Here is an 18,694-nt window from a genome sequence, read left to right as displayed (position 1 = left end):
TAGAAACAATCCTATTAGGCCTCTTTCACACGGGCGTTGCGGGAAAAGGTGTGGGTGCGTTGCGGAAACATGCACGATTTTTCAGCACGAGTGCAAAACATTGTAATGCGTTTTGCACGCTCGTGAGAAAAATCGGCATGTTTGCTACCCAAACCCGAACTTCTTCACAGAAGTTCGGGTTTGGGATCGGTGTTCTGTAGATTGTATTATTTTCCCTTATAACATGGTTATAAGGGAAAATAATAGCATTCTGAATACAGAATGCATAGTACAATAGCGTTGGAGGGGTTAAAAAAAATAAAATAAATTTTTTAACTCACCTTAATCCACTTGCTTGCGCAGCCCGGCTTCTCTTCTGTGCTGTGTACAGTAAAAGGACCTGTGGTGATGTCACTCCGGTCATCACATGGTCCATCACATGGTCCATCACATGATCCATCACCATGGTAAAAGATCATGTGATGGATCATGTGATGACCGGAGTGACGTCACCACAGGTCCTTTTCCTGTACACAGCACAGAAGAGAAGCCGGGCTGCGCGAGCAAGTGGATTAAGGTGAGTAAAAAATTTTGATTTTTTATTTTTTAACCCCTCCAGCGCTATTGTACTATGCATTATTGTTATAAGGGAAAATAATAAAGATCGGGTACCCATCCTGACCGTCCCCTAGCAACCGTGCGTGAAAATCGCACCGCATCCGCACTTGTTTGCGGATGCTTGCGATTTTCACGCAGCCCCATTCACTTCTATGGGGCCTGCGTTGCGTGAAAAACGCACAAAATAGAGCTTGCTGCGATTTTCACGCACCGCACAAGTGATGCGCGAAAATCACCGCTCATGTGAACAGCCCTATAGAAATGAATGGGTCCTGATTCAGTGCGGGTGCACGCATTGCACCGGCGCGGAAAACTCGCCGTGTGAAAGGGGCCTTACACCTTGCTGCACTGACTGAAGATCCAAATTGCCATTATACTGCTGCTGATTTCAGGTTTGCAATACCTCTGTAATTCCAGCAAACCATATTCGCTATTGGGGTCTTATTAGCACTTGTGCGGTGCAGTTATATATATGTTCTAAAGCCTTTTTTTTTTGTCGTGCATTAGTGGGGGGAAAAGGGGCTTATTAGCCATTGTGTGTTGAAGTGAGAGCATTACAGCCCTTTTTGGCGTGTATTAGCGGCAAAAAAAATAATTATTTGCTGTTCACGGCCGCAGTTATATGTTCTAAAGTCTTTTTTTTGGGCTTGTATTAGTGGGGAAAAATAAAAAGGGCTTATTAGCCGTTGTGTGGTGAAGTGAGAAAATTACAGCCCTTTTTGGCGTGTATTAGTGGCAAAAGAAAAGTATTATTTGCCATTCACGCCCGCAGTTATATGTTCTAAAGCCTTTTTATGTCATGTATTAGTGGGGGGGGAAAAGGGGCTTATTAGCTGTTGTGTGGTGAAGTGGGAAAATTACAGCCCTTTTCGACGTGTATTAGTGGCAAATAAAACCTTTATTTGCCGTTCCCGGATGCAGTTTTATGTTTTAAAGCCTTTTTTCAATTCGGTGAATTTACATTGTCATACAGATATTTTTGTGCTGTATAAATAGCAAAAATAAGTAAGTGTTATTAACCGTTCTGCTGTGAATTTACATTGTCATACAGACATTGTTGCACTGTATTAATAGCAAAAATAAGTATGTGTTATTAGCCGTTCTGCAGTGAATTGACATTGTCATTCAGTGGTGAGATTTTTTTGTGATACAGCCTTTTATTGGAAAATTGGTCGGTAGCTGTAACTATGGTCAAAGACAATATACAGTATGTCCTTTAAGGCCCACTGGGTAAATGTGGTTCCTGCCCAGCCACACCAGCAACTTGGCCAGATGACGCCGCTTCCGCCTCCACGTTCTCACGCCGTTGGTCCTGCGACAATATCTGCCTCTGCCTCCTCATCCTCCACCATGTTCTCACTCAGCTTCCACTGCAGGGACAATTCACAGTGCTCCTCCAGCATACCACATGTGCAGGTCACGGCGGTGTCACGCTGTGCTACACCTCGTTTGCCTGGGCGAACAGAGTCACACAGGGGAGGAACTGCTCCGTGTCCTTCATCAAGAAATCAAATCCTGGCTTTCTCAAAATAGCGGAGAACATGGTGTCGGAGCTGCGTCAAGGATGTCTGAGCCATGTGCCCTGCATTGTGCACGTGTTAAATCTGGTTGTAAAGCAGTTCCTGAAGTCTTCCACCCATCTGCAAGACATCCTAAAAATAGCCAGGAAACTTTGCATGCACTTCAGCCACTCATACACCGCCAAGCACACCCTCCTTGAGCTGCAGTGGCAGAACAGCTTCCCCCAACATAGGCTGATATGCGTTTCCGCCTGTTGGAATTCCACCCTCCATATGTTGGACCGACTATACGAACAGAGAAAGGCCATAAACGATTTCTTGATGATCCAAGCGGACAGAGGTACTTCCCTGTGTAACTTCGATGTTAGTCAATGGCAGTTCATGTGTGACACCTGCCGTTTGCTCAGGCCCTTTAAGGAGGCCACGTTATTTGTCAGTCACCATGACTATGGGATGAACAACGTCATTCCACTAATTCATATCCTGGAAATGATGCTGGTAAATATGGCTGGTCAGGGGACTGGAGACTTGGTGCCTACATCTCACGGCCACATGAGCCCTGTAGGGGCTGAACTGGAGGAGGACATTGGATTACAAGCAATGTGTAGCAAAATGGGTGTTTTTTCTACACAGGTGACAGGAGAGAAGGAGCAGGAGCAGCGGGAGGAGCAAGAGGGAGATGAGGAAGATGAGGCAGATGAACCAGGCACACCGTGGCAGTATGCAGTGGAGGTGGAGGCAGGGAGTCCATCTGAGTCACTTGCGCAAATGGCCCAATGCTTGTTAACTTGCTTGCGTAGTGACAGTCGAATTATCACCACTCGCCATAGGGATGACTACTGGCTCTCCACCATGTTAGACCCTCGCTACCAGTCCAAAATGGGGGACCTTTTTTACACCCGCTGAGAAGGAGGACAAACTGAACTATAAAGACATCCTTTGTAGTCAGTTGGCTGCTGCCTATCTGCGGCATCGTCCATCCTCTCACATGTCTGACCGGGGGGGGCCCTCTGCACTCATATTCCACTGCCATGGCTGCTGGGGGCAGGTGGCAGGAGCAGTAAAAGCTCCATCAGCAGCAGCCTGAGTCTAGAGTCACTGATGAGCAGCTTTCTTCACCCGCATAGTGAAGAAACTACTCACCAGCAGCTAGACATAGAGCAGAACCTGAACCAGCAGGTGGTGGCATACTTGGAGTGCACCCTGCCAGCCGTCATTAAAGATCCGCTGGACTACTGGGGAGCCAAACTGGATTTGTGGCCGCAACTGGCCGAGTTTGCCCTGGAAAAGTTGTACTGCCAGGCCAGTAGTGTGGCATCAGAGCGGGTGTTTAGTGCGGCGGGGGCCAAAATGTGGAGAGACTGACCTTTGTTAAGATTAATGAGGCGTGGATCAGCCAGGATTTCCACCCACCAATGCCTGATGCATCAGATTAGATCATCCATGCTGCCTCACCCAAGCCTTGTCAAAAGAGACCGGTTTCTTCTGGTTACCTGCCTCAGCAACTATTCTGATGCTGCCACCCGCCTGATGCCACACATCTGATGCCAAGTGCTCCTTCTTACACCCACCATCGTCAGCGGGTACTGTTATTGCCACCCACCTCCCCACTGTCACCGGGTCACTCTGTGGTCTCCTCATGCTGCTGCTGCCACCTCCACACTATTTTGCCTTTTTGGCCTGTATGACATCAACATTTATTTGACCCTTCTTCTGATGTCAGAAGGAAGGGAAAATGAGACACACAACAGATCCTGTCTGTCAGAATTGGCTTATGATTTGGTAGCCAAAAGCAGGAGTAGGTGCAAAGCACAGAAGACATGCAAATATGCCATTAACGTGTCATCTCTGTTTTGGATCCACTCCTGTTTTTTTGGGCATTAGCAATACTGATGGATTACTGACCAAATGCTGACCGAGTTAAGGCGGATGCTCAACAGACAGGATCCGATAGTTTGGGGGTTATTGTTCTGACGGATCAGAGGAAGGGCATAATAATCAGTGACGTCAACACAAACTTACTGCTGACACCCTCTCCACTTTGTCAGGGGGGCTCTACTTAAACGTTTAATAGAACAGGTTCTGTAGACAGCTATGTAGAATTAGCGGACGACTGTGTAAAAAGAGTGCGCCTCTTCTTGACGCTAACATCGACCTGTAAGGCTGAGTTCATACTTTTTGGCCCCATGACTGCCCAAATAAGTGAAGTGTGCAGTGATTCTAAGTGATGCCTGTCATGTACATGTCATACTGACTCACAGTATTGTTTCACTACCCCAGCAGACTTCCTATGCGTGTTACTGCAAGGCACAGTGTTCTACACCACTATACAGGTTCTCTGCATCCAGTAAATAGCTGTTTTGAATAAATTCGGATCGGATCGAATCGGAAAATTCGGCGAACTGGCCTAATTTTTGAAAAATTCACTCATCTCTAGCTATAACAACCGTTATTATGTCCAAGGAAAGACCCAGAGGCTGTACCACACTGCTATCTCCATAGCAAGGTGACCACCACATTACATCACAGTGGAGAATGACTGGACTAGCTCTGAGATTGTTTTATGGAAGCTTTGTACCTGACATTGAATATTTACCTAAATTATGACCAAGGAAAAACCTCAGAAAAGTTCTCAAGGCAAAGCCCAAGCTCCTCAGGATTAGGATAAATTGCCCTTCACATCAACTGATATGCTAAACATTTGACTATTTCCAATGCAGCTCTATCAAAGATTTCCACTACACCTGTGGTAAGACTTTCGCAAGCCCTTTTTGTTAGTGGCCTTAAAATTCTCCACTGATAGGCCTCTATAAGCCCTTGCAACACCAGCAGCGTCCAGAAGGATGTGATAGATATCTCAGAGCCCTTACAAAATGACACTTCCTTCAACATATCATTTACCCCAGAGACGCTCTTCATGATAGGTATATCTTGGCCCCTGTCCTCTCCTATTTGGGATGTACCGTGCAATTAGAGGTGTCTCATTTTGATTGTACTCTTCTTTCTCCTTCAGGGATATCACCCAACTTGCAATGTCTTGTGACAACGCTTTACAAGCTCCATTTCTGCTCTAAACATCTGCAAACTCTATTATGCAACTTTATTTTCAAGCAGTTTCCAATTATCCCAATAATTCAGAAAGAATAATGATCCAGCACTATGATCTATCAGTCTATGTCTGATCATCTGCAATATTTAATAATAATCAGGTATCTATTAGGAACTATTATACACTTTATTGTACATATTCAGCTCATATGATTTTTTTACATTTTGTTAGTTGTACTTATACACTACTTGCTCTACTCTGAATCTCCAGTAATACAATTTTCTTTAAAATGCACATTCCTGCATACATGTGTATCCTAAACACTGCATTCTAAGTCTACTTTCACACTCGCGCTTTGGCTTTCCATTTGTGAGATCCGTTCAGGGCTCTCACAAGCGGTCCAAAACGGATCAGTTTGCATTCTAATGCATTCTGAATGGATAAAGATCCGCTCAGAATGCATCAGTTTGCATCAGTTCAGTCTCCATTCTGCTTTGGAAATGGACACCAAAACGCTGCTTGCAGCGTTTTGGTGTCCGTCTGATGAAACTGAGCCAAACGGATCCATCCTGGCACACAATGTAAGTCAATGGGGACGGATCCGTTTTCAGTGACTCAATCTGGCACAATAGAAAACGGATCTGTCTTCCATTGACTTTCAATGGTGTTCAAGAAGGATCCGTCTTGGCAATGTTAAAGATAATACAGACGGTCGTATTATCTGAACGGATCCGTCCATGACGGATCCGCACAAAACGCGAATGTGAAAGTAGATGCGATATCACCTTTCAGAGCTCACTCCTCTAAACATGTATCTATCCTTCACCTCTGCTAGTTTTAAGCTTGATGATAAAAACTAGGTATTCCAGCCAAGAATTGCAATAATCTACTCTAACAACACATTCACGCAGTGTATTTATGTGGCATTCTGATGTATTCATTTTCTTTTAAATAGAGCCCTCTATAATATTATTCACCCCCTGAACTTTTTCTTATTTTTTTTAAGGGTACTAACATTTAGGGCATATGCACTCATGTGCCGCCATTTAGTGCCTCTGCACAGTATTGTATGACAGAGATATAATGTCTCCTTAATATAGCATTTAATGGAGCATGGCAGGATTTGCCAAATTCAGTATAAAGTTAGATGAATACAGAAATACAGTGAGGGCCAGTAGGTTTCTAAGAATGAGGAAATATGGCTCTTATAGAATTATAATATGTCTGTGTGCATGATCCCTATGTGGCTTTAGGTTTACAAGATGACCTAATGACTCTCTGCTCAACTATATTTTTCAACAGGATCTGTAGCCAGAGGAATGCAGCTCTCACACAGGTATTCGGGATCGCTGGGGTGTGAAGGACAAGAATGATTTACGGTTTAATTTTTATATCACTGCTGGTCTTGGGCAATGAAGGGGTTAAAGAGCCTTTGTCAGCATTATCAAGCCTAATAAACCAGGTATATTGCCTGGTAGGGTTGATCATGGTGACTAGTATTATTTAGATATGATTACTTTTATTTTTATGCAGAATGGGCAGTTAAAGGGTTTCTCCAGGAATTAAGAAAAATAAAATATGTAAAAATTACTTTATCATAAATTTATTCACAAATACATTTCATTAGTTATAATGGCTTGTTTTGTATAGGGAGCAATGATTAGGAGAAACAAAATGGCCACTGTCCTATTAGTACACGCAATACCTGTCCTAATCACACAAAAGGACAAGTTACTTCAGAGCAGTGAGCCTCATCTTCCTCTCTGCTCTGCTTGTCAGAGATTATGGTCCTGAATACAGATAAGATCTTCAGCTGAATCTCTGTAGGAATGGAGTTCATGAGGAGACATGAAGTACAGAGAAGACGGACAAGACAGACTGTGGTAATGGAGACTGCATACAAGAGCTTCTGCTCATTAGTCACATCTGCTCATGAACTCCATTCCTACAGAGATTCAGCTGATGACCATATTAAACTGTATTCAGGATGATAATTCCTGACAAGCAGAGCAGAGAGGATGATGAGGCAGTTCTTTATCTCAGTGTTGTGAAGTAACTTGCCCTCCTGTGTGATTAGGACAGGTTTTGTGCGCACTAATAGGACAGCAGCCATTTTGTTTCTCCTGAAGATTGCTCCCCAGACAAAATGAGTCATTATAACTAATGTAAGGTATTTGGGAATATATTTATAATGAAGTATTTTCATTTTCTTAATTCCTGGAAAACCCCTTTAAAGCACCAAGGGGCTGCCGTAGCTGTTGGAGCACAGCTACAGCTACACCCCTGCCCTGTCTAATAGTGTCTGCGTTGTGACTCTAATAATCATTGGTAGTCAAGCAATAGTATTCAATTCTCCTGGCTCCACCCATGTCCAGGGGCGGACTGGAAACTTAAAGTGGCCCTGGAAAAAACTTAAAAGTAGCCACAGTATTCCACTATATCATTGTCCTGAGGATGGTGAGACAGTTGAGTTCAGGAGCCGTTGGCCAGGTGCATAAGTACCTAATGCTCACAGCATTTAATATTGCTGAGGGAATCAGACCATTATGAACACAGCCGGCGGCTGTGAGGATGGCTCTGGTGGCCCCCTGGGCATCAGCCCACCAGATAATTTCCCTGTAGGGTCTATGGTCAGTCCACCCAAGTGTCATTCCTAGCTTTGATTTTCCTGCTCTGAACTTACTGTTGTGTGCTAGACATGGCAGGATTTGAGGATTTGACCCATGCCCTCTCAATAAGTGCTCTACTTGCTCAGTATTGTAGGTATGACATTGCACAGCTACTTCTCCTGAGCAATGTTTTCTAGGGTTAAGGGACTGCTGGTCATGGGGACGAGAACAAGCCTTGACATTAGATCTATTTGACATTGAACCACCAATGCGTGGTCAGATGAGTTGGATCTGACCTATTACTATACCACCAGTGGTTTGCTACGCTCTTTTTGCACAAGTACTCCTTTTCTTTCCATAAACAGAAAACAGTGTTAATAAAAATGTTCCTTTTTGGATGTATTTTTTTTATGTAAAGGATGGCAAGTTCCTCATGTCCCCTCATTTCTCCCTTTTTAAACCTGGACAAACTCTTCTGTGGACCAATTCTCTTTTACACGTGATATGCTACAGTTTCCTGAGAAATGCCTGCGATGGCCCAAAAGTATTATTCATAGACAAAGCAATACCTGGCATAAAAACTTGTCCCCTGATAAATTTATCAAGTTTCAATTAAGGTTCAGAAACATGTTGTGTCAATACAAGACTGTGTCCTCTTCCTACCCATGGAAATTTATTGCTGTAAAGACCAATAACAAATGCGGTGTGTTTGCTGACGAGGGATTATTTAAGAATAGAAGACATCTGGTGAAAGCTTAAATTTAGCAATTGTCTCTTATAAATAGTGTGATAGATTCTTCTACTGAGATAACATTTAGATACTCTTTGTATTTGTTGACTAAAGGCAAACATACAACAACGCATTATTTACAATGTCAGTCTATAGGCAGGCTATCGTAACTCTGTTTCCGACAAAGGCCTGGATTCAACTTCCTTTTTCCAGCACATGTCAAAGATACTCAGTTGGATTCAGATCTGGGGTATTTGGAGATCAAGTCAACAACTGGAACTCTTTGAGTGTTTCTCAAACCATTCCTGAACAAGGGTGAAATAGAATCCTCCTTGAAAACCAGCTCAGCCTTGCTATCAACTCAGCCTCAGCTAGCTTATAGCAATGCTGGTGAGTTACTCTCTTCCCTGACTGCAGGAAAGACATATCTGCCCTGTATTATCAGTCAGTGTTTAGAAGGGGTGAAGGACATGATGGTCACATGATCATAAATGCACAGATCCTTCAGTGCTCTCCTACACTCAGAGGCTAAGAAAGTCCCTGCAGATGGCTGGCAGCAGCATTGCCCCACCTATCCCCTACTAACTTGCAGCAGCATTCCCCCCATCTCACCCTCATTGGCTGCAGCATTCCTGTACCTCTCCCCTATTGGTGGCAGCACCCACCCTATTTCTCCCCTACTATCTTCAGCAGCATCTCCCACCTCCCTCCATTGGCTTCATCATTCCCTCACCTCTTCTCCATTGATAGCAGCATTATCCATAGCTTCCATTCTGGATTGCAGCAGCAGCCCCCAACCTCTCCCCAATTGGCTGCATCATAATAATAGAAATGTTGCAGTTTATGACAGTGTGTGTCATTAGGTTAGAAAACCTATAACTAGAGATAAGCGAATTTCATATTTTGACATTCGTTCACATTTTGTTTGGTGGTAAAAGGTGAATTGCATTACGGATTCCGTTACCACAGACCATAACGCAATTCTATGACGGAATGCATAATGGAATGCCTTTAGATGCATTCCGTTATTCATTCCTTCATAATAGAAGTCTATGGGCTGCAAAACGGATCTGTCCAGTTTCCGTTATGCAGGAGAAGACTCCTTTAGGACTATAACCTAAACAATGCATTTGAAGAGTGATCAGTCGTTAGTTGGTTGGCATCATTTTAGAGTACCGAATGTCACAACTACCCAATTTTTATCCACACACACACAAACAAAACACTGTTAGCTAAGTGGGAAATTGTGTGGGAAATTGTTTTCTGCGTCAATGCTCCAGTTTTTGCACCACTTTTATTTCACACTATTGAGAGTGTCAGTTGATCAGGTTGAAAAAAGACACAGGTTCATGTATTCCAATGTATAATCTTACTGTGTTAGTCCAGAGGTAGGTAATAACCCCTACCAGGTGATCGCCAATTGCCCCATGTTAGATGCAAAATTCCTTCCTGACTCCAGATATAGCAATCAGAACAAATTCCTGGATCAACATCATATCTCCAGAATCTAATTTGTGATATTACTACTTTCAAGAAAGGCAATTCAGACCCCCTTGATGATCGTGTACAATAAATCAACCATCACAACCTCATCTGGCAGAGTTTCACAGTCACACTGCTCTTACAGCAAATAATCCTCTTCGTATGTTTAAGTGACCATGATTTGTGAGACCAAGAAACTAAAAAAAAAGAAAAGACAGGACCCCATAGCAAATTTTTGAAGACCCTCCCCCGCTCAAGCAACTTCCCCAAAACATCCACATCCCGCACTTAGTGAAGACCGTTCATGCTCACAATACAACACCTCCACCCACCCAATCATGTAAAAAAGCTTAATAGCTCTGGACAGGAGGAGTCAAGGGTTTCCATTGGTGCCACCTTCACAGTAGAATGCTCCCTTGGTGCCCATTCACAGTAGTGATGCCACGTTAGTGCCCCTACACAGTTGAAGGCCCTGTTAGTACCTCCACACAGTAGTTTTTCCCCCTTAGTGCCACCCCTACAGTAGTGCTGGCCCTTTAGTGCCCCTCTTACAGTATTGCTATCCCCTTAGGCCCCAACCTTACAATAGTGAAAGACCTGTAGTGTTCATAAAATAAAATAAATAATACCTAGCCCCATTCCCTCCAATGCACTTCATGCTCTTTCCAGCATCAGGCCTAATGCAGTTATGTCATTGCCCCTGTTAAGCAGGAGAACAGTGATGGTCAGTTCGCAGTGTTCGCCAGCTACACATGCGGGCTGCCATCTTGACTCACCAGTCCGGCGAGACACAGGTAAGCCTTTACCTGTGCCTGTGCCGGGAGCCGGTCTGAAATCAAATGCGGTCACCGGGAGCAGGCAGTTCCGAGAACAGCCGCCAGGGGCCTTCATCGGGCTGTTCTCGGAACTGCCTGCTCCCAGTAACCGCATTTGATTTCAGACCGGCTCCCGGCACAGGCACAGGTAAGGGCTTACCTGTGCATCCCCGGACTGGTGAGTCAAGATGGCAGCCCGCATGTGTTCGCTGGCGAACACTGCAAACTGACCATCACTGCAGGAGAACACACAGGCTGGGGGATGATCCCCGGACTGTGTTTTCTCCTACTCAGCCCAGCAGGCACGGTGACTTCACCACATCTTGCATCCTGCTGGTGAGAATACAAGCTGGGGATGAGGCCCTGCCCATAACAGATGACAGACACAGCAGCCAGACTTGGGCCCCAGTGTAGCAGCTATATTTGTCACCCATTAAGGCCTAGGCCTTACCTGCCTATACATACATATAGTAATCATTACTGTGTGTGAGTACTGGCAGACAACGCCCGGACCCCCTCTGGTACTACGGTCTACTTCAACTGCCTTGGTGTTAGTTCCTCCTCTGATTAGGCCACATATATATATATATATATATATATATGGAGTTGTATGGTACTGCAATGTCCTATCGCTCAATGTCATCTCTGAAGCTTTACAGGTCAGTCTGTCAAATGCATGAAGTATTGGGTGTAATAACAAGGGTAAAACAAATATCTTAATGGCGATCGCTTTCCGTGATTAAGCTTATGTATGATAAAGCTGTACATGTTTTAGCGCAATCAATAGTATTAAATTGCATAGCTGTCATAGTGTAGGCCTAGTTTTGTGGTACGCCTAGAATTTTTAGTGTATTATGGCTGCTACAGTCCTTTACTTTGCTTGATACAATATGCTGTGTTTAAAAAAAAAAAACGTTAGTGATCCGATAAATATCTCCTAAGCAACAAAACCAGCAGTAGCAAAAATATGCTTGTGTGTCCTGAATTTCTTATTTCTCATAGATTTTCAGCTAACATCTGGACCTGGCATTTTTACCACAAAAGAAAAAACACACCAAATGCTGCAAGTGCAAAAAAAAAAAAAAAAGCCACTAAAACTGCAAAAATGCAGAAAAACACCAGCAAAAGCCTATGTGTGAGCATACCCTAAAACTCAATATGTTAGAAGGCTATCGTAAACGGTTTGTAGTTAATATGCAATTTGCTGTGGCGGTTGCTGTTTTTGTGCCTATAAACGTATTGCATGTTCATAGTATATATTCTAATATCATTTCCATTTCTGTGCACCTGCAATGCAAACCCTGATTTCAGCATCATGAAACTTACTGTACGTAACCTGCAGACAGCACTAGAGTATGATTACTAATACATTGCACGCTCAAGGGATAACCGATCATTTTAAACCTGTTATCGGTATATTGACACTTAATAGTCATGTTAATGAATCAGATTTGATAATGCTGAACTCACCGTTACAAGCAGACCGGTTGTTACCTACGTAATGATAATTTTCCTGGCAGTCCCATGGCTCTAGTCCTTTGGCGTGACATAAACCAGTGAATAAAATGAACGTCCAGAAAAGAGTTAATAAAAGAAACATAATCTCCTCTTCTTGTGGTTTCTGTCCATAGGCTACATGTCACTTGTCTTTCATCCTGTGCGGCTCTGTGCCTGATGGGTGCTCTGTCTCCTGGGCACAGCCTTTCAGATCCAACATCATTTTTGTTTTGAAGCAATCCCAGATCTTTATTTTCCTCTTTTTTCCCGTACTCCAAAAATGTGGTGACCTCTCTCAGTATATAACTTTTCTAATTAGTTATGTGTCTTTTTTTTTTTTTCGAAGCAAAGTATGAAATGCCAGGCACCCTAGTGACAAATGTAGCACTTTCAGCAAATGCTTCTGGGGGAGATTTCCTTCAACAGTGTCAGAGCAAATTGCTTTGTGATAACCTTCTCGTGGTGGTGAGGACTATGCCAGGGTCTGTCTTCCCCAAATACTGCTTCCTTTAAAATGCTTCCTCGCCACACCTCCCAGCTCCTTAGTGCCAGCGGCGTGGAGCCTGCCTTAGGTCTTTTCCATGCTAGGAATGAGAGAATGCAGACTGAGAACAAACACACAAGCACTTGTAATTCTTTTCATACACTGGGGATGGCGTGTACAGACAGTTTTATGTGTTTAATACACTTCAATAAGTTTGAGACTAGACGTTTTAATTAATAAAATACTTGAAATGCACTTTATGGTTCTTGATAAAATACCATGAAAGAGACAGGTGACCCCTTGCAAAACAAAGTTGTCTGATTAGTCCTGTACTGGAACGATTGAGAGGATAGATTATAAAAAACCTGTTCTTTACTCATTCACTTCAGACGTCTGGAACATCACATTGGACCAGTATGGTCAGAGAGTTATGGCGATGCAACTAATTTAGGCTATGACCAAATGAAAGTATACTATTCAAAATTATATGATTTATTTTTCTATACGTAATGTAAATTTTGCTGGGACATGCCTGTTGCAATTGATATTGACTATTCTAAATATCCTAAAAATACAGTATATCTAGGTAGGTTGACATCTACTGCACTATATTCCGGTAGTCTGTTCTGGCAGAGGGGCAGACTACCAGAATTACCATAACTGCCATAGTTGGACACTATCCTATTCGCTATAATGAGATTGTTGAGTTTCTGGCAGGAATGCCAGCTTTCTGTTTGAAAAAAGCTGCTGCATTTAGAAAGCCGGCATTTATGCAGGAAGCCCACCGAATCCTATTATAGAGAATGGGGATCTAGTAGTGCCTGGCGGTGTCCAGCTATGCCAAATACAGCAACTTCTGTTATCTCCTCCTAAGCCAAAACAGACTACTGGATTTACCAAACGGGGATCTGAACTAAGCCTTAAAGAGTCTGTGCCCTCTGAATAACTCTTCCTCGAGTCAATCAGCAGATCGTCATTGGGCCTAGCTGCTATAACCACCAGCTGATAATGCAAGGAGAAGACACTATTTCCTCTGCAATATAATACATGGTGGATTCTCCAGAGCAAGAACTGTTCTTTGCAGTAGCTGCCTTTTCTGGCTAATACTAGTGTTCAACTAAGGAACCTCCCTCCATGAATATTGGAAAACGGCATTGGTATGACCATCTTGAATGTGTTAACCACTCATAACAAAAGCAATCCATAAGCTCTATGGACATCATAGGAGACAAAGTGACATCATAGGATCTCTGGAGGACTTGGTACAACCATATTATACATACATGGTGGCCCAGTAACTGCTGTGAAATGCAATGATACCAGAAAATTGTCTTAGTTATAATAGCAGATTGCTACTGGTTCCCACCAGCAACAAGCTGCTCAAGGTTAAGGACTCTGCCTCATTAAAGGGAGTTGTCCTGGGAACACAATGCAATTAAAATCTGCTTGTGCAGTACCTCAGACCTAGGGATATCTGCAAATGTTGTATATAGTTATGTAATATTGGGTATTTTAATGTTTTGACTGTTTCAGCTAGAGAAGGTAATGGTTGCCAGCAACAGCCTGTTTTTCCCCTCTTGGTAGTAGGAGGCTGGTCCTACTTCCTGCCTGGAGGGGGAGTTCCTGAGCAAACATCGAAGGGAGAGGAAGGTCTCACTCCTAGGAATCGTATCTAATTCTCCTGTGAGACCAACACTCCAGAGAGAACTTCAGTATCCAGAACACTGCTTCCAGAAAGCATCACTGTGTCAAGACAGCATAGTGATCAACAAAATTATACCGTAGCTTTACAGACACTGCTGCAAGATGAGGGACTAGAGCTCAGACACCATCACCTGCCTTAATAATACCTAGGCCAGACTAACATCAAGCCTGCATCTTACAGTGGACACAAGTGCTTGCCAGTGCTATTGAATTGCCATCCAACCAGCCACCATACCGACTCTTCTGGTGCCAGAAAATGCACTTTATGCTTAATACTGCTGGATGTACCACAAGTTATATTTTGTACTAAGTAAAGAAAGACTGTTATACTTTTACTTCTGACCTGATTCTTCAAACCACTTTTGCACTGCACTGATCCCCAGGGAGCAATGTCCTGAGGGAGTACAACATGACACAACATCTCATCAGGGCCACTACCACTCCCATCCTCTGCACCAGCTCCTCGAGGGCTCGCTGCACTTGTATGAGAGATAAAGATGAGTTTATGCTAAAGTTAATTGGTTAAGTATACTATAGAAATGTCCATTTACTGGGGGTACTTCAGCTTTCTAGCCCAGGAACCCTGGGGTGAACTTCTGTCAGATTTGGCCCTATGTGTAAATAAGCATATAAGGCCACATCTGTAACAAAAGCTGCTTCTTTTACTTCTGGGTGATACTAAAAACAGCCAAAGAATAAGCATTCAAATTTAATCACAGTGCATATCACACATGGGAAAATGACAGAAAGCCAACCTTCAGATGTTATCTTATATTACAAACATTAAAACTATAGTATAGGTAAAGTATGTATCCCAGATCAGCCATTGTCCACTTTCTTACAAACCTGTGTCTAGAGGAAAGGCCTCTAAATTGAGAAAGATTATTCTCAGATGAAGCTATCTTGAGGCTTTAGGAAAGGCTTTCAGAATGTATCCCCACCCCCTGCATAACTGTCCAGCAAGATAGCTGTCAGATGGGCAATCAGAAATTATTCTGGTAGCCACCTAAATTCCCCCACCAATCACTGGCATTCTTTTTTATTATACATACATAATAGTTCTGGCCACTCTACTACAAATATGCGACTGTTGAAGTTCATTTCCTGACTTCCACTCTTACCTATGTCATTGTACTTCCCTCAGAAGTGCCAATTGTGCCTTAGATCAACATACTTCAACATACTCCTTGTCATATGTAGCAAGCCCCTGAGGAGCTGGTGCAGAGGATGGGAGTGACCCTGATGAGATGTTGTGTCATGGTGTACTCTCTCAGGCTGTTGCTCACTGGGGATTGGTGAAGTGGAAAGGTGGTTTAAAGAACCAGGCCAGAAGTAAAAGAATAAAAGGTTCTCTTTACTAAAAAGTGAAAAATATAACTTACAGTATATCCAGCAGTAGTTTGGACAAAATACAGTTTCCATCCCCAGATTATAAAGTATAGTGGCTGACAAAGCGGCAGTTAATGGCACCTCTAATGTGCTGTCTTGCTGACAACCCTCATGTGAACTTCTGGCTAACAGCTGTAAGTGGAACTTTTAGATATAGGTGTCAACTGTGTAATGCAGGCTTTGAATTGGTCTGGCCTGGATGTCATCTAGGTGATAGGTGTTTGAACCATAGTCCTTCACCAGCAGCAGGGTTTGTAAAGACGTGGCTTGCTCATTACTCTTCTGACTGTGAACACTTTTCAGGTCTCTATATCTTTGGTATTCTTGCAGTCTCTCTGGAATGGTGGTCTCACAAGAGAGTTGGATCTAATGCTGGTCCCTAAGACCATTGGAGTAAGAGCAATTAGACGTGCTTCCTTTCTTTTCACTGTCCTTGGTAGATCTTCCACTCAGGGCAGGAAACAGGACCCACCAACTCCGAGCAAGAGAGGAGAAGCAGGGTGGTTAACCCTGTCCATGCCAACCATACCTTATCACGCTGGTGTACATACATAACAATACTTGACATATCCACTGCAGATACCCCAGGTCTGGGGTACTGCACATGCCCATGAACTGCAATAAGCGACCAGGACTGCTAAGCCTCAACACATTTCTATGTTTTACCCCAGCTGTCTGTCAATAAAATGTGGAAGTAGAGCCTCCTTCTGAGACATTGTGATAATGTTGTGCCTGATATATCAAGACCACTGGCCCTCCCACTATAAAGAATTAGATACATAGAATTTGCTGGGGGGGGGGGGTTATAAGAAAGGTTGCCTGTGTAATGCCTATTCAGTGAAGCAGGTTATATATGTAAGACATTATTTGGCATCTGTCATACTCTGGTTATTGTGGGAGCATTGTGACTGGCACCTGTGCTTAACACTGTACTGGGGTCCTGTCCTTTGCATCATATTTTATGGTTTGTTTTTTAGAGGGTTTCATCTTTATTAATACCTAACAATCACCCCTATGGGATTGCTTTCTCTGCCAAAAAACAGTTGACAGGTACCATTAGCTTGTGTGGACAAATATATATGAGGCCACTAGATGTGAATCAGCACCACAATTTGGTCCCAAAAACAGTGGTTTTCTCCATGACATATTAATCAAAGTAACTATCATTTCTATCAGTGATCAGTTGAAGTTGCAGTCAACTGCTGGTAATTATTAGGTAATCTTCCCTGACTCCCATATAAACATACCCTATTAGCCTGGCAAATGGGCATGGTATTTATACGAAGGTAAATAAGTGTCCTCCAGACACACTGCTCAGACCAGTTTGGTTTTCTCAACAGGAGATGTTGAAGGACAGTCAGGTAATCTCCAAAGACATCAGATTTGGCAACTGTAGGAAAAAGAGTAGAATAGAGTGAGGTCTCCTCATTGACTAGTCCCACACAATACCCATTTAGTTTCTACAGCTTGTTGGAGTTGGGAGGTTTTTCAACTGTAGTATGTTTTCTCTGCGGTAAATGAAGAGAAATATATTCTCAAATATGTCAAACAAGGAATTTCTGCAGAATAGAGGGGTCCTAATTTTTAATTTTTTTTATGGGTTGAGTGATCTACCGTATTTCAGAGTTTATATTATAGAGGCATTCTTACAGCTAGAACTTCATGACCTAATGATACCCCAGACATCAGAGAAACATTGGGTAGGTAACATAACCAAGAGATTAAATCTGAAATAGGTTTCTGCCATAAAAACCTAATTTTTCTGGTCAGCTTTATTTATATTAACATGTACACAACGCATCAATGAAGCTCCAATGAAGTAAATTAATAGTCTAACTGTCAATTACATGAGCCTTATTTAAATAATTATTTTTTTTGTTTTTTCCTCCTTGTCATTACATTTCATTTACATGTTAATTAAATGTAAAAAAAAAAAAAACATTTCATTGAAATCTTAAAAAAAAGACCTGGCGTGTAGTATTGCAAAAATTTTAATTAATAAAAAAGATCTCATATTAAAGAGGACCTGTCAAAAATAAGTGCAATGCAATCTGCAGGCAGCATATTATACGGTGGGAGGAGCTGAACAGATTGATATAGAGTTTGGTGGCAGAATATTCAGGGAAAACATGTAATTTATCCATTTTTATCTCTGCTTTTTTGAATGTGAAACCACCCCCATGTACAGCTATCAGAGACTGATAGCTATCTTTGTGTGCACAAACACAGAGAATGCTATCAATCACTGATAACACCTCCCCGTATATAACTATCAGTGACTGACTGCTATCTATGCATACACACTTAGGCTCCATTCACACGTCCGCAATTTCATTCCGCATTTTGCGGAATGGAATTGCGGACCCATTCATTTCTGCACGATGTGCAGCCTGACTCCGGAAATGCGGACCCGCACTTCCGGGTCCGCATTTCCGTTCCCGAAAAAAATAGAACATGTTCTATTCTGGTCCGCAATTGTGGACAAGAATAGGCATATTCTATTAGTGCCGTCAACGTGCGGTCTGCAAAATGCGGAACGCACATTACCGGTGTCCGTGTTTTGCGGATCCGTGGATCCGCAAAACACACTGCGGACATATGAATGGACCCTTACAATGAGAATACTATCAATCACTGATAACATTCCTGTGTACAACTATCAGTGACTGACAACTATCTCTGTATGCACACTTACACAGAGAATGCTATCAGTTACTGATAACACCTCCCCGTGTAGAGCTATCAGTGTCTGACAGCCATCTATGTTTACACACTTTCACAGAGAATGCTACCAATCACTGATAACACCTCCCCTGTG

The 18,694-nt window shown here is 42.8% G+C and overlaps 1 protein-coding gene across 2 annotated transcripts in view; it reads right to left on the bottom strand.

Annotated features, from left to right (window-relative positions):
- EGF (epidermal growth factor) overlaps positions 1 to 12,772 on the bottom strand; it is a 163,516-nt gene extending 150,744 nt beyond the window's left edge. For both annotated transcript variants that reach the window (XR_006386790.1, XM_044268240.1), the window contains exon 1: positions 12,273 to 12,772. Coding sequence is in view for 1 of the 2 variants with exons in the window: in XM_044268240.1 (XP_044124175.1) it covers positions 12,273 to 12,402 (130 nt within the window). In the remaining variant the exon portion in view is untranslated. The remainder of the gene's footprint in view (positions 1 to 12,272) is intronic.
- Positions 12,773 to 18,694: the final 5,922 nt, after the last annotated feature.

Source organism: Bufo gargarizans, chromosome 1 (genome assembly GCF_014858855.1).
Source record: "Bufo gargarizans isolate SCDJY-AF-19 chromosome 1, ASM1485885v1, whole genome shotgun sequence".
Taxonomy (NCBI): Eukaryota; Metazoa; Chordata; class Amphibia; order Anura; family Bufonidae; genus Bufo; species Bufo gargarizans.
This window is presented reverse-complemented; position numbering and strand designations above follow the sequence as displayed.